General features: G+C 35.4%; 1 protein-coding gene across 11 annotated transcripts in view; it reads left to right on the forward strand.

Moving 5' to 3' along the window:
• The window catches only part of ROBO2 (roundabout guidance receptor 2), a 1,653,426-nt gene extending 1,638,267 nt beyond the window's left edge, over positions 1–15,159 (forward strand). For 5 of the 11 annotated variants that reach the window (XM_033131233.1, XM_033131217.1, XM_033131249.1 and 2 more), the window contains 4 exons: positions 3,145–3,318; positions 9,480–9,752; positions 11,681–11,881; positions 13,685–15,159. In XM_033131233.1, coding sequence (XP_032987124.1) covers positions 3,145–3,318; positions 9,480–9,752; positions 11,681–11,881; positions 13,685–13,686 — 650 coding nt within the window. In that variant the 3' untranslated portion in view covers positions 13,687–15,159. The remainder of the gene's footprint in view (positions 1–3,144; positions 3,319–9,479; positions 9,753–11,680; positions 11,882–13,684) is intronic. The other 6 variants (XM_033131291.1, XM_033131266.1, XM_033131284.1 and 3 more) reach the window with 2 other exon arrangements.
• Positions 15,160–25,462: the final 10,303 nt, after the last annotated feature.

A 25,462-nucleotide genomic window follows, 5' to 3' on the forward strand; every position in this document is an offset into this window, starting at 1 on the left:
CACCAGTGATATTCTTCATACTGGTTAATTTTCTAAAATAAAGATTAGTATTAAGAGAAAATGGGCATTCTTAATTAAAGAGCAAGGAAAGCATACTGAGCTTTGAAATTAAGAGAATTTTTCAAAGATACATTTTTCTTATATTCTAAGTCTATTTGTTGTGATATTATTTATACTTTTTTGTTTATGTTTACTGTTACTTCCTGACTAATTCAATTTTTATTTTAAAATCTTGAAATAATTCTATCCCCTTTACAATGTCCAAGTGTAGATTTCATGCAAATTATCATTAGAGTCTGCATTAAATTCAAAATATATTCACACAATTTCTTCAACTGAGTCCTTGATAAGTTTACTTTAAATACACTATAATTCAGTTCGTTAAAAGCGTTCTTTTCTGAATTGTAGGACTTGTACTTAGCAAGTCTCTTTTGGAAAATAATCATGTAATAATTTTAACAATGTAAGAATGAAACCATACGGAATATGTTTTGTTCACGTCTTGCAAACGGATACAGGTTTTAAATGAGCTTCATTCTTCAGCACTAAGGAGGTTTCAAACATGGCTGATGCTTGCATATGGTAAAGAAGTCCTGCTGAAACCAGGTTTACCACGAGGAAGAGTGAGGAGCTGAGGCAGCCGACTTGTTCATTCGTAGAGTGTGTGCAAACAGATGAGCTCTCCAATATATACAACTCACTAGACAACTACATTTGTTTTTAGGTTCAATGGTAAATGGATGGGGCTCTGCATCTGATGAGGATCGTAACTTTTCTAGTCATAGATCTAGTGTAGGTAGCTCCTCAGATGGCTCCATCTTTGCCAGCGGCAGCTTTGCACAAGCACTGGTGGCAGCAGCAGATAAAGCTGGTTTTAGGCTGGATGGAACCAGCCTTACGAGAACAGGTTGGTAGACTCTGAGTCAACACTCTTTGCATGAGAGAATCTGGTCCTTTGGACACTGAGCTATTTTTCTCCTGTTCTTTCTCCTCAGTGAGTCTGATTGAAGGGATTTCTTTAGTATGCATGAACACAATTTGGATGCTCAATTACCAGAACTCTCCTGTGATGCTAGATTTGCCGAGATAAGAATAGGCTCCTACTCACCATTTTCTATCCTTTATTTCCTTTTGCCTTCACGGTTCTGCTGATTAATTGGAATATGCTTCCTTTTTATATTACAGCAAAGCTGCAACTAAGATTGCCATTAAATTTTCAATAACTCACACTTTGCAAAATTCTCACATAATCAATAATGTGCCCAGTGATTAAAATTATTCAGCTTTTATCTCTATTACTTTCCTTTGCCCCATTTCTTTCTGCAAATGCATTTTCTGGGAAGGCTTTCTCAGCATGGGGTGAATGGGTCTAACGCTGTCAGTCTAACAGTTCAAATGGCTGATAGTATTATTAATTGTTTGGCTGTTAAGGTTTTAATCCAATAATTTATTATTTGTTAAAGGATGCTATAAAAGATACACCCACTGCATTTGCAAGTTGAAAAAAAAATGACTACGTGTGTATTGCTCTTTAGCATAATCTAATTTTGGTTTCTGAGAATAATAAGGAATAATATAAAAGGTCTATTATGTAATTTTTCATGTATCTAATCATTCCCTGAAAAAATAAATATGGAACTCACTCTAATAATAGATCAGTAATTTGTAATCGTTTGTTTTACATTTACATTATGCCAAAATAACTTTGGCATAATGCATATTATTATATGACTATGTGTACTTCTTAAATGAATATACAAGAAGATTCTAATATATGAATTAAACTGAGCTACCTCACAAGAAAAAAAATTAATGAAATTCTAAATGCACTTTTGAAATCTTAATACTATTCAGATAGTAAAGAAAAACGATTTTGACCCTTCACTAAACTCTCAAGTTATAAAAATGAGTCCTGGAAATTTTCTTTGATATATATCATCAATATTACCTTTGAGGATGCATTAGGTATCTTCAAATGAAATAAAAAATATTTCCTAAGCATTGCAGAGGTTTATTTTTCATATAGCATCCGAACTAAAATATGTTGTAATATAAGGGTTATTTGAATTTCCTTGCTTTATAAGGCATTAAGTCAGAAACTTTATGTTGCCTGAGTGCTTTTTGTGGCATAGCTATAAGCAGGGCAATGAGAAGGTATAAAGAAACTAATAAATTAGAAGGAGTAAGTGCATTTCTTGCATGTATTCTAATAGCTAATAAAACATTAAGCAATATCATGTCACACTGACTTAAGAAACTGTAACTACATACAATAATTTTGTGTGAAATGAAAACATGCACAAGAGGATATATACATGCACTTCAGCCCTCTCTTACCATAATAAACATGATATTAAAATTATAAGATATTGAAAATTTATTAGCTAACCTTTTCCCAGAATAAATTTCCCTGTATATGTACACGAAGGCACAAGAACACAGCACATTTCATTTTTTAATGAGAATTTGGAGTCTGCTCAGATACAATATTATTCATCAGAAAACACCTATTGCACTTTGGATATACAAGGGGTTTTAACTTGCTATCTAGCCTATACTATACACTAACGTTATTGAGTTTCTGCTAAAAGAGGTGCAATTCACCGTATGTGTGTATGGGTGGCAAGGTCAAATTAATGCATGTGTCTGAGCAGACCTTTCACGTAAAATTTCAAGTGCAATTACTACAGCGCATTTTTCTGTACTGAAAGAGAGATTGCAGGATTCCAAGGGTGATATTTGATTAAACAAATAAGGCAGTACCTAATTTCAGAAATAGTTTGTTTAATTTTTAAGAAGTAAAAGCTGCGTGAATTTGTATACTTCTATGAAAATATCACTAAGATGATCAAGGTTAAATAAAAATATAACGATGTAATATCAAGTTTTTGGTGGGTGGATTTGTTTTATATTCATGTGTTTGAGTTGTGCCAGTGGGTAGGTGTTGGTTATTAAAAACTGGACAAAATAAGTGTAGCAGGACGTATTTTTCTGTGGAGATGCACCAGTATTTAATATCTTCAAATGGCATCTCTAGGCAGGTTTATAGGTTAGTATTAGTAAGTGCAGAAATACAAAACAGACAAGATTCATTGTCTCATAATAACATTCTCTATACCCCCATTCCCTTTGTTTTCTTTTTAGGCAAAGCCTTTACTTCCTCTCAAAGACCTCGACCAACCAGCCCATTTTCTACTGACAGTAATACCAGTGCAGCCCTGAGTCAAAGTCAGAGGCCTAGGCCCACAAAGAAACACAAGGGAGGGCGAATGGACCAACAACCAGCTTTGCCTCATCGAAGGGATGGGATGACAGATGGTAGGTGTCATCCCTTCTCTCTTGTCTCGTCACTGAAGAGATGTGCTATGTGCAATCGTTTATTTAGGTTAAAGTAGCTATGGTAGGTTAGGCATTGCCTCATTGTATAACAAGGCAGAAAACCTATCAATATGGTCTCGTTTAAATAAAACACACTCTTTTTTTTTTTTTTTTTAACAAAAATCTGGAATTATTTTCATCCTATCAAGCTCCAAGAAATATATGCCGTACCACTTTTCAATGCTGGATTTTCTGCCATTCTGGAATTTTCCATTAATGCTTTTTAGTGACGCTTCCCTTTTAAGATTAGGAAAGAAAATATATAGGTAGCATATGCACTTGCTATGTTCTTGGAATATTTCCGCTATTAAATTTAACTATTTTAGATGTTATTTTACTTTTGAAAAACAAAAACATGAAGTGATTTGGAATTTAGTAATTTTTGAGTTTTGAGAATGTTGCAGATCATTTAGTTAATGGGTCAGCAAACTTTTTCTGAAAAGCCAAATAATAAATATTTTTGGCTTCAGCGGGCCATACAGTCCTCTGATACTAGTCACCACTGCCATTGTAGCACCAGTGCAGCTATGAAAAAAGGAAATGAATGGGTGTGAATGGTTTCCAATAGAACTTTATTCACAAAACAGGCAGTGACTGAATTTGTTCAGTGGTCCATAGTTTGCTGAACTATTTTCATCTATTTATGAATACCATCCATCTTTGAGTATTTGCTTAAACACTGCTAATTTCAGGACACAATCTTATTAGATGTCCTTGTTCGATAATGAGTAGTTCATGAACTCTATAGACAGTATCTATTTCCCATATAGTCAACTTAATTTTCATATATTTAAAAATAGGACTAAACATATTTATCCTGAAGATTTATTCTAATGAATCAGGAAGATAATATGTTTAAAATGCCTCGTATAGTGTTGGGCCCAAGGTAAATTTCTTCACCCTTCTCAGCACTCTCCCCTACAAGCACACAAACTTTACCTGGACAGAGTTCTACTACACACCAAAAAGATGATTCTAGCTCCGCTGAGCATTAGAACCATCCGGGGAGTTCTTAAAATATATCCCAGAGATTCGGATTTAATTGTTTTGAGCTGAAAAGCTCCATGGGTGAATCTAATATGCACTAGGCTTCAAAAAGTTATATGACGGAGTCCTTAGAACTCATCTCAGTCTCTTAGGCTTATCGTTATAGGACAGAATGAGGCTTAATTGAACAATAAGTATTTGTTCTTTATTACTTTTTGGTGGGGGAAGGGGTGTCTGTGTCTGGCAACCATTTGCATGCTTTCTTTTGTCATCTTAGAACATTAAGAAGACTTTAAAGCCAAACATAACTTGTTCTAAAACCTTTCAGGTTTACTTGTCTTCCCTGCTTACTTTGTTTTCATGGGAAAGTGTTTCTGTGGAATATGAGGGTAAGGGTACAGTTGAGATTTTGATTTTCTATAGATGGATCTCCTGTGGTGAGCAAAAATGCTCACCCCTGCCTTTTTGCTTCAGATGTTCTGAAGATGAGTTGAGTATTTAAAGCCACCAATAGTGTTGATCTCACTCCCTCTAAATAAAAAGGATTACTCTCACTACTATGCTAGTTGTAAACCTCAGAATTACTAATTTGTGTAATTTTCCTGATATGAATGTCATGGAAAGAGCAAAAAGAATCCAAGTATATATTTCTCTGTGGCTTTTCTGAATCGTTGGAAGATCATATCTAGAATATGTGGAAGATTTCATGTATAAATCGACAAATAGAGAGCTGTCTTCTTCCTGGAACACTTTTTTTGCAACTTCTTTAGAATGCCTGGTTAAAACAAACTGCTTCCTGCTTAAAGCATGATCACTATATTGCTTAGCTTTCTACAAAACAAGTAGCTTCCTATCTTTTCAGATTTGCCAGCATTCCAAAAAGTGGTAATGGATTATGTGTTATTAGTGGATACATTTTAGAAGTCGTGATATTGCAAAGGAAATTTTGGCTCACGTGTCTTCCCAAGTGTTTGATCCAAAGACATTTTAGTTATAATACAAAGACATTTATTTTGTGTAGCACTCTGCAGGTTATCCATAAGGATATTAGTATTTACCTCAAGCGCATAGCTCATAGCATTTCTATGGTGTGACTCCATGCATCAGTAACCAGTTTATATTTGTATTAAAAAATCAAACTGTTCTTTTTGGGGAAGTTGCTCTTTAGTAGCATTTAGAGTGTAGACATTTTATACTAAGACTTGTGCATTATAGATTTTACAGTAGTGTTTTATGAGTATATTAATTAGGGTGATTAGTACTAGCTACTGTACCAAACAACTTCTCTCCCTCAGGGGCTTAGCACGTAAGAGTTTGTTTCTCATAGACACAATGATTTATAAAGGTCAGATGGCTCTGCTCTAAGTAGTAATGTAAGGATGTATGCTTCTTCAATATTGGGACACTATTATTTTCAATATGGGATCTTGATGGTTTCTGAGTGAGGAGAAGAAAGAACATGGGTTATTCACTTGAGAGGTCCTGTGGTCAGGCCTGCAAGTGACACATATCAATTCTCTTATTTCTTTGGCAAGAACTTTGTCACATAGCATCAAATTAACTATTGGAATGGGAAAGTAATCCTTGATTATGTCCAATAAGAGGAATTAGGATTGGTGTGAAATGTCAGTCTCCAAAGGCTATGCAAAAACCCACACACATGTCAAGGAGTGCTCTTCTTCTCTGGATAAAGTCTCTCCTAAGCAGGTATTGCTCAGTCAAAATCTTCTATTTGCATAAGCTAAAGAATACCCCATAAAGCGAATACATTGACCAATGCTGAACAAAGAAGGCAGAGAAAGTAGTTCTCTATTCATCACTGTTTTTTCCCCTAGATTATCTTATTCCAGCCAGTCCTCCCCTCATTCCAAATATCCTAGTCAGTAAGGGTTTCTTTCCTTGCTCTGCCACAGACTACCTTTGATCATTGCACAAATGTCTTTATTAATCTATTCATTCAAATACTTAGTAGTCATGCATCAAATGACAGTCAATGGGAATCAAACAGACAAAATGCCCTGACCTCCTAGAGCTTACATTCTAGTGAGGGGAGATAGATAAAGAGCAACACAAATATATAAGTGAAAATTAAAAGTATGTAAGATGGTAGTGTCACGGAGGGAAAAAAAAATATCAGAAGAAAGTTGAGAAATATAGAGTGGAGGGAGAAATTTTTTTTTTTTTTAATGGAGTCCGTCCTCAGGGAAGGCCTTACCAAGAATATGACATTTGAGGAAAGACTGGAAGATTATAAGGGAAAGAGCGATGGTGATATCTGAGGAAAAGTAATTCCAGGAAATGAAAACAGCAAGTGGAACTCTGAAATGTAGTTGATGAAAAGCAAGAGGAGCAGTGTGACTGAAGCAGAGAAGGCAACAAAATAGAATATGAAGTCAGACAAGTAAACAAGGGCCAGAACTTGTAGGACCGCTAAGCTTCCACAAGTACATTAACTCTTACTTTGAATAGGAAACCACTGGAGGTGCACTCATGCATACACGTGCACGTACACATGCATGTTTAAGGCAGTGGAGTGACGTGATCTTACTTTTGCTTTTATGAAAGAGTCACTCTAGCTGTTATGTCAAGGTAGACTGAATGTGCTTCTGTGTGGAATCACAGAAACCACATAGGCAGTTGTAGGAGTCATACAGGGACTAGATGCTTGTGGGTCATACCAAGGTAGAATCAGTGGCAGCAATGAGAACGGTTGAATTCTGGGGATAGTTTGGAGGTAGAGCCCACAGGATTGGTTCATGAAATTAGTATAGGCTGTAAAGCAGGGAAGTCAAAGATGGCACCAAAGTTTTGGGAAACTTAGGAAAGGAAATTGCTACTCATTGAGATGAGGAACGCTAGAGAGGAAGCATATTCTATATAGGAGGACTTAGAACTCAGGTTTGACATATGAAAGTTGAGAGACCTTCTAAGTATGTAAATCAAACTATTCAGTGTGGATTTGGCTGTACGAGTTTGGAGTTCATGGGAAGAGAGATCCAGATTGGAGATATTTATATCCCTGGGCTGCTGTGTGCCTGACAATAGCAAATCCTCAGGAGGCCAGTAAGAGACCCTTTAGTGAATTGATTTAAAATGAATCAACATAGAAATGAATAATAAATTGAATTTAAGTAAACATATTTGATTACATAATTTTATTTTTTCCACAGCCATTCTTGATATCATCTTTTTTTTCTAATTTGTTTATTTCAATGTACATGCAATGTTCTTTCTTTTTAGGATATACAAACTCCAAGGATGTTACTTAATTATGTAGCTGTATAATTTCAGGTTAAATTAAATAATAATCAGAATTTTAGCTAGCATGTATGAGCAGATGCCATTTTGGCCATTTTAAAAATTAAGCCGCTTTGATGGAGGATAAAAATCAATGACAAGATATGTTATTTTGGAAGAAATTACAATAATTTCTCTCCTAGTGGCAGTCTTAAATCCAATAATTCAAATGAAATAATTAATTTGCATTTGTAATAATACAGACTGAAGGAAATCGGTATTGAATACAAAGGAAACACCTAACTCATTTGTGGATTATTCAGCAAACAGATATCTCAGTATTGGATTAGCTCTTCATTTTGAAAGAAAGATTCTAAATGCAACTTGATTCTCCCAGACAGAAACCCTGTCCCCTTCATTAATTAGAAATTCATAATCTAAGAAGAAAACATATATAAAAACTAGGATTGCTGCTCCAATGTGGGAACTCCTTGAGCAGATGCTGAGGAGACCATGCAATGGAGGACAATATCATTTTACTCATAAAGAGAATATAAAATGTCTTAAAGTGTTAAAAGGAGCAACTTAACCTTCCTTAAAGAAGCTACTTTTTGTACAAAAAATTTATACTTTCCCTTTTAAATTTTACAAACAATATTATTAGAAATGAGCACAATTACAAAAAATGGCATAGGAAATAATTTCTTAAATTATAAACTATATCCTCTATAATAAAATAAATATGTATATTATATATATTTGGTCTTTATGAACACATAATATAATTACTGATACTCTAAGCATGAACAAAGACGTTTTCAATAGCATGCCAGTAAAAAATAAAAGAAAATAATCCAAAAGAATGTTTAGACTATCTAGAAGATTTCAAAATATTCACCAAAGTAATTTCAGAACTAATATAATAATATAAATCATATAAGAGAACTAGTATAACACCTAAAGAAATACGAGAAAAGAGACTATGATTTCTCAGTTAAAGACATTAAAAATATAAAGGTATCACAATCTGAAGAGCTAATACAAGGAAAATGAAAGATTACCTGAGTCATTGAACTTTTAATTTTTTCATATCTAATATTTAAAGAGCTTTTCTGAACAATTATCTATTCCACTACATCTCAAATGTTCATGATGCATTGTCTACTCTAATACCATGAAGCATATTCTATCTGTACTGTGAAAATTGTTTATTACCTATTAAAATTAATACTTTGGAAGATTATAATATATTAGTTGTAACTCATTAGCTAACTCATGAAACGAACAGCCAGCATTGGTTGTCAGGCAAAATGTTAATTGCACTTCATAAATGTTAGCTTAACCTTTTGACTGTTGCTAAATGTGCCACATACGTGGGTAAAGGCAGTCATATGTTGCATATGATACAGCATATAGTTCTTAATTTCCCAAGGGCAACATTTCCTATGGAGATTAGCGGGACAGCTTTTATTCTTCCCAGAGAGACTTTTATTAGCACAGCTGCAAGAATTTCTAGTCATTTTGTGTCATAGTATTTCTACATTGGGGAGGTGGATTTAGACAATGGATTCAATATGGAGAAACTATCAACTTCCTTTTACACCTTGGATATTAGCCTCAATGTGCTATTGAAAACACGTTCATATACAACAGTTGAATAAAATCAATTGATTTTATTTCAAAGAAACTGTGATCAAAACATAACGAGATCAGTAATATACATTTTGGATATAAATAACTGGCTTTTTTGTCCCCAAAATTTCTTTTGTGTGGGTAATACCTTTAGGAGGGCAAGAGTTTTCTTCTTCATCTTGAACTAAAACCTGTATTTTTAATTAAATTTTAGTCCAATTCTAAACATTATTCACAATTTTTAGATCTTCCACCACCACCAGACCCCCCTCCAGGTCAGGGTTTAAGGCAGCAAATAGGCCCGAGCCAGCATGCTGGTAACGTGGAAAACTCAACAGAGAGAAAAGGGAGCTCTCTGGAGAGACAACAGGCATCCAGCTTAGAAGACACAAAGAGCTCACTGGAGTGTCCAGCTAGAACGTCCCTAGAGTGGCAGCGACAAACCCAGGAATGGATTAACTCCACAGAACGCCAAGAAGATATACGGAAAGCCCTACACAAACAAGGTGTCGGACCAGGTGTGTTCTGCACAGTCCCAAGAAAGTGTGGACTTTTACCGTTTTTTTTTCGTTTTTTTTTTTTTCTACCAGGTATTTTAGAAATGGCATTTGTTAAGGGCATCTGAAACCCATTTGCCTCAAATCCTTAATTGAAGTTGGAATTCCACAGAGGAACTCACCAGCACGTCCCTTCAGGCACATCCCACTGGAGATTGTTCCTCCCGTTAATCTCTGCATAGGACCTTTGAGCCCAGAGACCCCCAAGCTCCATCTATAGTGCTCAGGAGACAATTTGAATTTTTTTGCTTTTAATGTTTATATTGAGTACTTTTAAGGACACAAAATTTTATCTTTAGGGTCAGTTTCAACTCTATCTTCAACTAGTTTGTTCATTTTGACTAAAGTAACTAGTCATTTTGAAAGGAAGACCCACTTCAGTCAAATAGTGGGATTAATTGAAATAACAAAGTTACAAAAAAATGCCCAGTTATAGAATCTTCATGTTAGAAAAGGTTAATCTGGGTCAACACTTACTCTAACTGATTTAATTTAGTTGATTGTTAGCAATTCAATTGAATGTTCTTGTTTATAAATCAAGTTTCCTGGAAATGTCACAAAATACAAGTCATGGTTTGTGGTTGGATTTTTTTTTTGGGGGGTGGTTTGGGGGGAGGGTGTTAAGCCTGTTATAGAAATGCATTTTCTGGAACATCTCTTCTTATGTCAGGTTTCAATGAGTATTAACACACGCACATACACACACACACATACACACATACCTCACACATACACATGATACATTTCCAAGAGTTTCCTTATACATTCATTTATTCATTTGGACTGAATATTTTCTAGATGTTGCTTCTACCCATGCATTTTCAGTAATTATATTTTGTCACAACTTGGTGCTTAAGGTTTTAGAAAATATAACTTACGCAAGGGCGAAAAGATAATAATTTGAATATCTAGGTTCAGTGAAACTTTTTAAGAACGTTGCATCATTCAGACTGTGAGATAAGAATCATGTTATCTTTGTCATTAAAGATTATCTAAGGAAAGAAATACTAAATTCAGTCAACATGTTTTTAGTCATTTAACCACAGTAATAATGGCACCTACCTCAAAATAAAAAATAAAAAATAAAAAATAAAAGAGAGGGGAGGGATGTTGGAGAGGGATAAAAGGGAAGAAGGAAGGAGGGAAGAGAGGCAAGGAGGGAAACAAAGGGAAAAAAGGAAGAAAGAAAGGAAGAAAGAAAGAAAAATATTTCAAAGTATTAAGTATTTAGTAATGCAAATCATAAGTTATTTGTAGAGAGATGGTATATAGAAAGAATATTGATACATTCTGTGTTAAAATGTATGAGTTTCTTTTTTTTCTATTAAAAAAGAACACAACCTTTCAAATTATGTATTTCTAGCCCAAAAAATAACCGAAATTTAAGAAGCTTATTTTAATAACTAATATATATATATATATATATATATTTCTTTATCTAAATTGAGAAAATGTTCCCATAATTGAAAATCAAAACCATGTTTCTTCAATCTTAATAGAAAAATTAAATTGGTGCCTCATTGAACTCCAGAAATTATTCTCCTAAATGCTTTTTTTACACAATATGGTTTGTTGTATGCAGATCTCTTTTATAATAAATTTAAATTTTGCAAATGTTATGTAACATTGTATACTTATCCCAAGGTCTCTTTTAATTTAATCCTAATTTAGTCCTAGTTTCAGTTCCTATTGTAGGAAATGTTGCTTGCATGTGGAAATTCCTTTAATATCTGGGACTTACTAAGCCTCATATTTTTAATATTCTTAAGGAGCAAAATGGTCAAATAGTTTATATTGAGCTAAATATTAAAGTTAAGTTTGTTTTGCCAACATGTTGCTGTTCAACTTAGCCCTTTGTGTGTTTTTTGCTTTTTGTTTCTTTTCCCCAGAGGAGACCTTGGTTCCCTACAGCAAGCCCAGTTTCCCGTCCCCAGGAGGTCACAGCTCATCAGGAACAGCTTCTTCTAAAGGATCCACTGGACCTAGGAAAGCCGAGGCGTTGAGGGGAGGCCACCAGCGCAATGCCAGCGACCTTCTTGACATAGGATATTTGGGCTCAAATAGTCAAGGACAGTTTACAGGTGAATTATGTAAGTGCTTTAGGACATTTAAAAGGCTACGGTGATTCAGAAAGAATGTTAGGTAAATAATATAGGGGAGGAAAACATTATCCTCAACCCTCTTAGGCTGGGTCTGAAATTCAACTGACAAGATAGATTAACAGGAAAAAAAAAACATATTTTCTTGAACACATTTTCTTGAATTTTAACATGTACATGGGAGCCATCACAAGAGGATGAGGACCCAAAGAAGTGACCAGAGGAGGAAGCTTTTCTACCTTTTAGACAAAGAAACAATAAATCTGTGAAGAATATACAAAACAGAGGGGTCTGGGCTAAAGGCAGGAAATGGTGAACAAGTAACTAGCAAGATAAGGGCTAGTTTAACCAGGTTTGTTTATACAGATGACTCAGCCCCAAATTCCCAGGCTCTCCTGATGAGAATGTCCTCTTGCCTCCTGGTACATGGAGGGAAGCTTTCATATGGGAGTTTTAGGACCTGTTTCAGGGAAGAGGTGTGAAGGGGAGGCGACGTCAAAATGACCTTTCTGCTTGTGCTCGTTCCTCAGAGTCCTTCAACTTAAGATATGCAATCCATCAAGGTGCCACATTTTGGGGTGGCATGTTGTGAACCCCATCAATACCATTGCCATAATAAACAAATCTCAGAATAGTAGAATATTTGCTCTACTGACAAAAAAACAATCAGTTATGATTTTGAGCAGGTTTGGTCATAACTTTGACCATGGCTATTTATCCTAGTCAATTAAATAAACATTTCTTCTATTTCAAGTTGATTTATACAATACAAAAAAATGTTTTAATTTAGGCCGTTAATCTGAATACTTACAAGTTAATTAAATACAATCCACTTGGTAGTTTGTGTGTGTGTGTGTGTGTGTGCTTTTAACTGAGTACAATAAAGAAAGGGAAGCATATTGACTCTTCCATAATTTTAAAGAAACTTTTTAGGAATTCCTTATTTTTCAATTTGGGGAATTAACCTTGAAAAGATGATCTTTGATTTTAATTTGTAATATTTTGATTATTATAGCATATCTTAGAAATAAATTTCTTTTTAAATAAAGAATTGGCATTGGTACTTAGATAATCTATTTTCTAAATATGAAATATGAAATAATAGAAAAAGATAGGATGTCACAGTAAAAAGTATGGAACTCATGTTCATTTTATCAGGAAAGTTAACAATTTTGCTGTTCAATGTCAGAATTATAGTTGCTGAATATTTTCAACTGTTTCTTTGAATACCGTCCAAAAACACTGCTAAAGAGCAACCCTGGGTTCCAATCTTTTCCACCACTTATTGGTTATATGAGAAGAGAAAGTAAACTACTTCCCTAATCTTTTCTCCTTATCTAAAAAATGGCATTACTGTGATGCTCCCATTGCAGACTGGGGGATGCCATGAGATAATGAAAAGTAAAAGTACTTTCAAAACTGTGAAGTTCTTTATTGATGGGAGTTATTATTGTCGTCTATTACTAATCGAATTATTATTAAGATATGTTCATTCAATTCATGATTATCTGGATTTTTCCTTAACTTTTATTTTAGAATAATTATGGACAGATCAAAGTGCAAAAATAGCTCTACTTGGATTTTAAATCTCCAAATTCTACAAGTGTTTCTTTTTTCCCCTCTTCCTATCTCATTCAAGTAAACTTGCTTAAATTCACAAACTCACTGAATCTATTTGATGACGGTATCTTTATTTATTGTCTGTTGATTTGGTTTTCATTTGTGCCGGTCAGGATAAAAGAATACGTAAATTAAATGCAAACTTATCTCCGATTTGTTCTTTTCTCTGTACAGAGTAACTGAGGGGAGACATGCAAAGCTGCTCTGACGGACCATCAGGTCTGAACTCATGGAAGTGATGACACTAAACAGTGCAATGAACAATTTCTTTATTTATGTACTATTAAAAGAACTGTAAATGCAATGTAAAGACACACAGCCACACATATCCCACAGATATTTTACTTGTGTTCTTCTCTTACGTACACCACCCACCTTAACTCTTTCTTGTCAGGAGTATATAAAAAGAAAGAAAACAAAGCTCGCCCTCCAGGAAGAAAAGGATTTTCCTCTGTATATAATTTCTTTTGTGCATTGCTATGCAAGCTCACTCTTTTTAGCTCTGTTCATATTATTGTCTGTTCTTATTGGTCTGTTGTACTATATGTGAATTAATAGGCTGTGGTGCCATATATTAACTTTTAATTGTGTAACTTTTATGTTTAAATTTTGCACTGCAATTTTCTTTGGTGATAAGCACAAATCTCTACTCCTCGTGACATGAAGAAAAAGACTGAATGTGAAGGGAGTTTCTGTACTGTAAGCTAGGTTGGGTATTGCTGGTTGTAACGAATCATGTTAGATGGTTTTGGTTGGGGTGTAGAAATAGGAAGATGCGAAGGAACAGTGGTGTTGGCGAAGTCTTCTTTGAACACCAGGGACTGAGTCAATTAAAAAAGCAGAAAGGTGGTTTTTGCTATTGACAAAAACAGGGGTCAAAAGAAGGAAGTTTAAGTCTTAATACTCAGTAGGCATTAAAATATACAGGTAGCAAAGATGTATTAAAAAACTTGCTTAAACCAATAAAAAGGAAAGGAAAGTTATATTTAGAATTAACTTGACCTGTCATTGTAATTGACCCGTCTGAGAATTACAACAAGCAAAAGGAAATGAAGGTGTTTCACAAGAGCTGCATTTATATTACAGTTTTTTAAAAGAGCATTTTCTGAATTACCATAATTAACCTCTCCAACTCATTAAGCCAGAATACAATATGATGTTCCCCAAGGAAACAAACCAAATGAACTCTAGAGTATCCAGCAAATAGTTAAAGAGGCAATTTTTTATTAGGACATACTCGGGCTGCTTCCAAATAGGAACACTCTATTGCAATATCTTGTTTCATCTTTCTGATACATGTACAGTACATGCTAGAGGAGAGAGCCGCATCACTTCCATTCATGACTTTTAAAAAATAATGCAGTTTATAGACAACTTTGTGTTTCATTTGATTAAGAAGTGAAGTTTATGCCACCAAATGTATAGCCAAATTGTTAAGTGCTTAAAAAGCAGTGCTCAGAGTATGTTCAGTTCACAGTCAGTAGATTTATTGGAATAAATATTTTACGGTATATTCTCAGAAATTGGCTACCAACTAAAATATGTTTGACCCATTTTGAATGAGTACATTGAAAGAAAAATTGAAAAGGAGAAAAAATGCATGTTTATACACTTTTTAAATAAAACCAAACCTCATAAGTGGACATTAATCACAGTGTCCTGCCTCATTTGTTTTCACGACTTTGAGAACAAGAAGTTCCTGAACAACAGTCATACATGGTCAAAGTGAATATGACCTTGAAATATACGTTAGCTACTGTACATGTACAGGCAATCAGTCGAGTAGAAGAGAATGCTCCTGAAATTTCCACTTGTGGCATTTTCCCATGTGCTGCCTACACAGGTGTAAATTCTATTTGTAGTTTTACTTTCTCATGTTTTTCCTAAGATGTGTTCAGTAGTTGGTAGTGTAAAACATATCGAATGTCATGATAAGGATCAATTTTAAAATACGGAACCATGTTTGAATGACAGATCATCCTTTGTGCATTTTTGGCTCAGTCACCAATTGTATGTCATTACAGCAATGGCAAGACTGAATGTTTCCATCTTTTTTATTTCCTGAGACTGCATCAACACAGGCAAGGGTAGAGAAACATAATATCTTTTACGGGCCCCAACATCTTCTTGGTGCCGTGTAGTTTATTTTTTCACTGAGGAGAAAAAGAATTCTGAGATACACATGTTAAACACTTTATCACCTTTCTCCCAGAAGCATCTGAATTTTAGTGCAGTTTGATATCTCTGGAAAAAAAGAGACTGGGGAAGATGAGGAGTTTCTGGTATGAATGAGTACATACTTCGCAACTGTAGGATGTGAGGAATTTAAATTTTTATTTATGCAGTTTCCTACTTCACCTCTTTCTGTTTGAAAGCAAACTAAGTTTTGTTCATTTGTATTTCTTCTTAACATTCCTCTATAACCCAATTATTCTAAAACTTTAGTTCATTACACATATTACACACAGCCTTTGACCCCTAGTAGCTGGCAGGTGTATGTGACTAAAAAGCCATGACTTCAAAAACAGAGTGTGTATGCAGGTGACTTCTGAAATAACGCCGGGCAGGCATCATACCTTTCTAATTCTCTCCAGTGCATAAAATTAACTCTTGTGGTTAGATTATGTCAGTGCAGACCTTACAGTTTCTTAGAATGTTCTTTTAGAGTAGTCCACGTTCCCTGTTAAATCTAGTTTTAAATAAATTGGTTGGTCAAATCTTGCAAAATACCATCCTCGAATAGTTACAAAGCAAGATTAAAAGCCGTGGCTATCCAGATTAATTCAGGAACACTGTCAAAAAGTCAAAAACCTCTGTCAACTCCTTATAAGTCCAAATATCATTAGAAGAATACCAACATGTATGAGAACTACTACAATTTTTCATTTTGTAGCCAATTAAATGACTGGTGAGAAACTCACTGAGCTCACCCTTCTGCAGGTCTAAGCAGAGGCGCACATCAGCTGTCAAAAGGAACTCTGGGAGGGAGAGAACATCATCTTCCTTTGCACTCCCAGGCAATGAGGCTGTGCGGTCCTGCGCTGTGCAAGCACAGCCTCATTCCTCACCTGCAAAGTCTCCCCGAGGGAACTAGCCAAATCCATGTCCCAAGTCACGCATGCCTCAACGTACGCAGGCAGAGTCCAGCTACCCCTTCTCCAAATCTGTTACGTGACATTTCTAAAGTAAGATGGGGGAGCACAGGGGCATGAAAACAATGGGTTTCTTCCCGAGGTTTGAATCCAATTCAAGCGAGAATATACGAAAACCAAGGCCAACACATGATGTATCATACACCCAAAGGAAGAAAAAACATTGCAAGTTGACTTCCTTTAGGTAACGAAACAGATAAAATGGTGTTCTATGTCGTAGTTTAATGCTCTGATTACTTAAATATATTTTCAATGGAATTTGAGTTGAAAGTTTGCATGAGCCTAATAGAACACCCCCGAAATTCCTGTTCAACTACTTTATGTAATTGTCCATTGACAACATAATTATAACAACACCAATGAGCTCGAAGCTGTGGTTTATCTTCTCCACTGGAAAGTGATTGTATGTCAGTATTAAAGATATGCAGAGCCATGACATTCACTCATTTGTTCATCTGCTTCTGTATATTGTATTCATAGAATTACATGACAAGAATTAGTGTAAAGCAATATGTCTTTCCACATGATCTTACAGGTGAAGTTACTTTTATTTTGCTTCTCTACTATGTGTACTTCAAATGAAACACCACACATTTTATTAAATGAAGTTCAATTACTAATTTATCTTATAATTTTCAAAAGCATTTATTGTGACTTTAACGTGTTGCAAGATAAAGGGATTTTGTGGCCGTGGATAGACTTTTTATACTTTGTTTTATAGATGGATCCTTTTTTAACTGTAGTTTGTTTAAGTCACCAAACAGCGTCCAAAATCTTAATGTCTTTCATTTGATGTTGTTAGATCAGAAAAGAAATTGGCGTACCATTGATTAATAGTATTGTCAAAGAATTGTGTATTGTGTACTCACTGGGAAAAAAATAAAATATATTCACACTTCAAATTGTAGAAAAGCCATTTATGTAAAACAAATTTGTTCATAGACAAATCATAAACAGACCATTCTTTCACTTTTAGAACTCTACATTAGTATTTTGTGACCAAATGCATAATCTCCTTTTCTCATTCGCTTATGGGTTGGGCAGTGATAAATAGAAATTGGCATTGATTTAAAGTAGTGACTAAAAGACACCAATGAAAAATGAAAACATTTCAATTGAAAGATTTCACTCCAATTTCCAGATCTGACCCAATAAAGACCTTCAGATAGATAGAATAAAAACTTCTTATCTACAAAATTACTTACTAATTACACACACACACACACACACACACACACACACACACACACAGAGGGTGCTCAAAAAATATACACATTTTAAGAAAGGAAAAATATTTATTAAAACTGTAATACTCAATATATAATGATAACAAAAGATGAATACAAATCACGTTTGACTTCTGCAATGACAAGAGGTGCTCAGAGTGGTTACCATCAGCGTCCAGACACTTCTGATTATGGTGAACTACTGCTTGAGCAACGCTGACCAAAGTGTCCACTTGCATACATTTTTTTGAGACCCCCACTATGTATATGTATGAGAATTGGAAGAAAGTTGTTATTATTTAATTGCTTTAGAATAGCTAATGATTACTTTTTTTTTTTTTAAGATGATGAATATGTTGAAAAGTTATCTTAGGAAATGAGTAGAAAAGAAAAATTCCCTTTTTATTATACTTCACAAATATTTCATTCTTTTTTACTGTTAAGTACAGTTATGAGATTTTTCTTTGAAACATAATGAATTTATGTGTTTTTAAATTTTTATTTACTTATTTTTTTATTTTTTAAAGATTTCTATTAAAAATATAGTTAGTATAGAATATTATATTAGTTTCAGGTATACATGATAGTTACTCAACGTTTATATACCTCAAGAAGTGATCACTATGATAAGTCCAGCCACCACCTGACACTGTACCGCACTATCACAATATTACTGATAATGTTCCCCATGCTGTACATCACATCCCATAACTTATTTGTTTTATACCTGGAAATCTGGACAATTTATTGCCCTTCACCTTCCCCCCCCTTTTGTTAATTTTTCAGGTACAGTTGACATTCAATATTATTTTATATTAATTTCAGGTCTACAACAGAGTGGTGAGCCATTTATATAATTTAAGAAGAGATCAACTTGACTAATCTAGTACCCACCTGGCACTATACATAGCTACTACCATATTATTGATCATATTCCCTATTCTTTACTTTACATCCCCGTGACTGTTTTGTAACTACCAATCTGTATCTCTTAATGCCTTCACCTTTTTCACCCTCCCCCCAATCTCCTCCCATCTATCACCCCAACAAATCTAATACCCATCTGACACCGTACATAGTGATTACAATATTATTGACTATATTCCTTGTGCTGTACCCTACATCCCCATAACTATTGTGTAACAGTGAATTTGTACGTCTTAATCCCTGCCCCTTTTTTACTGACACCTTCTCATCTGGCAACCATCAATATGTTCTCCGTATCTATGAATTTGTTTCTGTTTTGTTTGTTTATATTGTTCTTTAGATTCCACAGATAAGTGGAATCACATCACAACTATCTTTCTCTGTCTCACATACTCCACTCAGCACAATTCCCTCCAGCTCAATCCATGATGCTGCAGATGGCAAGAACCCATTCCGTTCCATGGCTGAGCAATATTCCATTGTATACATGTACCACCTCCTCTTTATGTATTCATCCATCGGTGGAAACCTAGTCTGCTTCCACATCTTGGCCATTGTAAACAATGCTGCAATGAACACATGGATGAGCACATCCCCTTAAAGCAATGCTTCGGGTTTCTTTGGATAAATACCCAGTAGTGGGATTACTGGGTCCTTTGTCTCGTTATAGTCTTTGTTTTAAAGTCTATTTTGTCTAACTATTGCACCCCAGCTTTTGTTTGTTTGTTTCTATTTTCATGAAATATTTTTTCCATCCCTTTACTTTCAGTCTGCGTGTGTCTTTCAGTCTGAAGTGACTCTCTGGTAGGCAGCATATATAAGGGTCTTGTTTTCTTATCTATTCAGCCACCCAATGTTTTTGAATGGAGCATTTAATCCATTTACATTGAAAGTAATTGTTGATAGATATGTAGCTATTGCCATTTTATATTTATATTTCTTATATATTTTTTTCCAACTTAAAGAAGTCCCTCTTACATTCCTTGTAATACTGGTTTGGTGGTAGTGAACTCCTTTAGCTTTTCCTTGTCTGGGAAGCTCTTTATCTGTCCTTAGATTTTAAATGGTAGCCTTGCTGGGGAGAGTGCCCTTGGTTGTAGGTCCTTATTTTTCATCACTTTGAATATTTTGTGTCATTCCCTTCTGACCTGAAAAGATTCTGTTGCGAAATCAGCTGGCAGTCATATGGGAGCTCCCTTGTAGGTCACTAACTGCTTTTCTCCTGCTGCTTTTAGGATTCTCTTTTTGTCTTTAACCTTTGCCATTTTAATTGTAATGTGTCTTGGTGAGGGTGTGTTTATGTTCATCATTTTGGGGGCTCTCTGTGCTTCCTGGACTTGTATTCCTGTTTCCTTCACAAAGTTAGGAAAGTTTTCAGTCATTATTTCTCCAAATATGTTCTCAATCCTTTGCTTTCTCTACTCTCCTTCTGGTACCCCTATGATGTAAATGTTGTTATGTTTGATGTTGTCCCAGAAGTCTCTTAAACTATCCTTATATTTATGGATTATTTTTTTCTTTTTGCTGTTCTGATTGGGGGTTTTCTGATATGTTGTCTTCCAAATCGCTAATTCAATCCTCTACTTTATCTAGTCTACCAGTGATTCTTTCTAGTGCATTCCTTATTTCGGTTATTATATTTTTCATCTCTGACTGGTTCTATTTTGTGATTTCTATGTCCTTCCTTATGCTTGCTATCTCTTTGTTGAAGTTCTCATTAAGTTCCTTGAGCATCCTTATAACCAGTGTTTTGAACTCTGTGTCTAATAGATTGCTAGCCTTCATTTTGCTTCGTTCTTCTTCTGGAGTTTTCTTTCATTGGAATGTATGTCTTTGTTTCCTCATTTTGGCCGCCTCTCCGTGTTTGTTTTCTGTGTATTAGGTATAGCTCCTATGTCTCCCAATCTTGCTGGGTGGCCTTATGTAGTAGTGGTTCTGTGGGGCCCAGTGACACAGTCTCCCTGGTCCTCTGAGCCAGGTGTCCCACAATTGTCTTTGTGTGGGTTGCATGTGCCCTCCTGTTATAGTTGACCCTTGATTGCTGTTGGCACATCAATGGATGGTATTGACCCTCAGGCTGACTGGCTGTGGGGTTTGGCCACGTCCACAAATTATGGGCTGCTGTGCAGCTAGCATATTCCATGGAGCAGGATTCACCTGAGCAGGCTCTGGTTCCTGTGGAGACTACCTTTTAGTTGTGGCACTTGTGGTGCTAATTTGGTGGTGCTCTGCTGTGGTCTGAAGCCAACCCCCAGGTATGCAGTTCTGGGGCCTCTTTGGAGGTGCTGCCGTTCAGGCCCAGTTCACCCACTGCTTGTGACTGGCCAGGGAATACCTGATAGGGGCTACAAAATGACCCATGGTTGGTTGCTGCCTGTGCTGTACCTGGAGGCACATAGGAGAGCCCACGCTGTGAACCAGGGACGGCTGCCACCAGTACGATGTCTGGGGTGGCTCCCTTAAAAGCCAGGACAGTCCGAGACCTGCTGCTACCTTCTGGCTTTCTTAAGGTTCAGCCACTGATAAAATCCCCTATAGTGCACAGGTTGGGTGAGCCAGGGTCCCAGCTGAGTCAGCAAGGAGGAGCAGAGGAGTTCACCAGGCCAATCAGATTCACGTTTGGCCTGTGGGGGCGGGCTCAACACAGGAAAGATGGCGCCCGCCTGCCGGCTGCATTGGAGAAGGGCCCTACATAGGGAAAATGGGGACCATCCCTGCAGTCTTTGCTCTGAAGCTACACAACCCAGTCTCTCCCTATATGTCTCCAGTGCCCTCTCCTGGAGCCCAAGGTAAGTGTCTGTGCGCGAGTGAATCTGTGAGAGGGCCTTTTAAGAGGATGTCTGGGTTTCCCACAGCCTTCCGTCCCACCCAGATGGTCAGAATCCCCACTGTTTTTCACAGCCAGAAGGTGTGGGGGGGTGCCTCTTCCTGGCACCAGTACTCCCGGCTGGGGAGCCTGGTGTGGGGGGCTGGGGTCCCTTGTTCCTTTGTGGGGAACCTCTGTGGCTGAGATATTCCTCCTGACTTTCAACCACCACACTTGGGAGTGGGACCAGACCGTTTTGCGTTTCTGCCCCTGCTACCAGTTTCGACGTTCAATGTGGCTTCTTCATCTCCTTAGTTATAAAACTTCTGTTCAGTAGACTTCAGATGGTTCTCCATGTGGATTGTTTTATAATTTTGTTGTAATTTTGATGTGTTCATGGAATGAGGCAAGCACAGCGGTTATGTACTCCACCATCTTGGATCCCCTATCCTCCTCCCTTGTGTGTACTTTAAAACAATAATCATAGTAACAGTAAAAATGAAAAACAAAACCATTTAACTTTGAAACATTAATTTGAAAATATTTTTAAAAACATGGTAAGTGGACAATACATTTAGGGTTTAATTTAGATTAACAATATGAAAATAAAATAATATTAGAATAAACATAAATAATGTTGCATTAATATAATACAATGTCAAGACATAATATCTGTGGTTAAAGACAAACTGTATCAGTTACCAATATGATAAATGGAATTATAAAACAGTTATTGTATTATGGAATTGGACTGTATTGTAGAAACACCTACAAATGGTAAAAGTACAAACATATCAGAAAAGCTATTAAAATAATACACTGTGCTCTCTTGATTATGATACATTAGCTAGAGAAAACATGATCAGTATTGCAACAAATGATAAAAACATGATCAGTTTTTGTTTATTTTAAACAACAAATAATACGTAATGTCTTCAATTTTGAAATTGTATTTTATCTCTTCCAAAGAGCAGATTGACAGAGTTCGTGCTAAATTTCACTTTATAGCAGTGATGTGAATTGAAACTGTAATAACAGTAAACCAAGTTGTAAGAATTCAAATAAAAGACAAGTAGAAACACTACCTAGTACGGGAAGACTATATGCTGTCTCCAAAAGGTTTCAAGGATTCTTTCACCATGATGAATTTAGTGTAGTCTTGGTTGTCGTCTTCAGCCTCTGAAGGAATTTTCCTCAGGCCCAGAGAAGGTACACAAAAGTGTTGAAAGCCTGTTAGGAATCCCAGAGACAGACGCAAGGCAGTTGTATGGTTTTGTGTTTAATTTATTAAAAAAAACTACAAAGGTGTCTTGCCTATGCATCTTCTAGTTAACACATTTTCTCCTTGTGATAGTCAAGCTAGAAGAAACACAGAGAATGATAAAAAATGTCTAGACATTTTAAGAAAGGAAAAAAACTATTAAAATTGTAATAATATATACCGATAATGAAAGATGAATAAAGTCACGTTTGACTTCTGCAATTACAAGATGTGTTCAAAGTGGTTACCATCAGCGTGCAGACTACTGCTTGAGCAACGTTGATCAAAGTTTCCACCTGTATACATTTTTTTTGGCAACTGGGTATATATACAGAGAGTGCCAAAAAAGGTATACACGTTTTAAGACAGGAAAAAAACTGTATTGAAATTATGCTGATAGTAATCACTTTGAGCATCTCTTGTAATTGCAGAAGTCAAACGTGACTTGTATTCATCTTTTGTTATCGGTATATATTATTACAATTTTAATACAGTTTTCCTTTCTTAAGATGTGTATTCATTTTTTTTTTTTTTTTTGCATCCTCTGTATATTCACGTCTTGGTAATTAATCAAGGAAAGGTACTCTTGTGATTCAAATACAATGACCATGGGCACAGGTCAATGTCCCTGACAGGGAATTTTCAGTCTGCTCTACCTGTCCTTAGATCATAGCACCATAATACCTTTGACAATTTTTAGACAATGTTTTTCTAGACATTTGTGAATAATTTGTTTCTGACATACTGGCTTTTTGTTTTTTATTTATCCATTCCTTTTGCAAACAAGTATTGTGACATTGTGCTAAGAATTAAATATACAGAGTAAAGAGAAAAAATAGCTTTTGCCTTCATAAATTGATTAGTATTTTCCATTAGTTTAGCCATCATCTCTAGGAAATTATCTTTTTAATCAATGTTTGTAAGCTATGGGGAAAGAGACAATTAGCAAGACTTTCAAAAATACTTACAAACAATAAAATCTGCATTAGCTTCATTCCTATCCCCCAGTATCACATTATCCATAGTCTAGTCTTTCTCAAAATAATCTATAGAGTTTTAATAGGTGTTTTTTGAAAAAACAAAGAAAGTAAAGGAGTGGAAATTCTACGGCTAAATACATAAAGAGATTTCTTTATTACTTGACTCCTTTTCAACTCTGTTCAAATCTTACGTGACATAAAGTGCTTTGTCTTGGGGCATCTTGTGAGACTAGCCCTGTGTGAAACCCACTTTGAGGAATATTCTCCCAGAAACTCTTATATCTCATTCTTCCCCTAGGCTCTACATTAGTGGCCCCAAAGGCATTGCATGCCATGCCTTGTGGTGGTTTTTTAAAGTCAATATTAAGTCATGAGACAGAAACATGAATTCAAAGTATTCCGTAGAGATGATGGAGAAAAAATGTGCAGTGAGAAATGGTTTGTGTCCTCCCCATTTTTGAGATTTTCAAATAGTTGACTGAGACCTTGCTCAGCACTTTAGCAGCAAGACTGCATAATGTTCTTTAATTTTTCCCAATTTTTTTTGTTAAATCTCCAAATCATTAAGCTAAAACTAAAGTATGAAAACATACTCATTGTCTCCCCTCACCCAGTTTCCAACTCTCGCAAAAGGATAGTTTATTCATTTTTTAATGAAAACTGTCTGATTATCACTAGGTTCTACTTCAAGTTGAACTTTGCTTAAGAATAATAGTGGATAGCACAAAATTTAGGGGAGGAGGGCTTATAATTTCTCAGTAAAATAATATAGAACTAAGTCCCATTGGGATGGGAAATATAGCTAATCAGTAACAATGAAAATCAGTGTACACAGAAATGGATAAATATAAAAATGCAAAAGAGAAATGGAGGATTTACCATTACGTGAACTTTCACTGGCATGAAGTGTAAATGAATATAATAATGTTATAAGGGAAATTAAATTAAAATGGGAGAAATAGGGATTTAAATTTACTTGATGAATTTTGAATGATGTTAGATGAAAGTAATCAATAGATTAAATGCCCCAGCTTAGATGATTTGAGAATAGTTACTTTTGGGTTATAGTTATTCTAACAAAAAAGATGGAAAAGGCAAATCAAAGCAGCCTGAAAAAAAAAAGAAAGAAAGAAAGGAAGGAAGGAAGGAAGGAAGGAAGGAAGGAAGGAAGGAAGGAAGGAAGGAAGGAAGGAAGGAAGGAAGGAAGAAAGAAAGAAAGAAAGAAAAAGACGCATGAGGAGAATAAGCCCTTAGCTTAAGAAAAGGGATTAAAACATTTTCAATAAATGTGCAAGCACTTTTTGTGCAAGCAATTATCCACCAAGGATTAAATTCCTATTTTCATTAATGTTAGTGATGCTGATTTTTCCTAGCATTTCCCTAGTGTTTTAAGTATATTACAATTATACCTAAAATGTATACTACAAACGTCTATATGCGTATGACAGAAAAGCATAAATTAAAGAATATGTGTTAAATGTCCAATATCATCTAATTCCTATTAACTTTTTATCATTGAATCACAAGTGGAAAGGTATTTTGGATCTATTCTAATAATATTCCAAATAAAATGAATTATAATACTTAAAATGTATTATGT

The sequence above is a fragment of the Rhinolophus ferrumequinum genome, chromosome 2 (assembly GCF_004115265.2).
Source record: "Rhinolophus ferrumequinum isolate MPI-CBG mRhiFer1 chromosome 2, mRhiFer1_v1.p, whole genome shotgun sequence".
NCBI lineage: Eukaryota > Metazoa > Chordata > Mammalia > Chiroptera > Rhinolophidae > Rhinolophus > Rhinolophus ferrumequinum.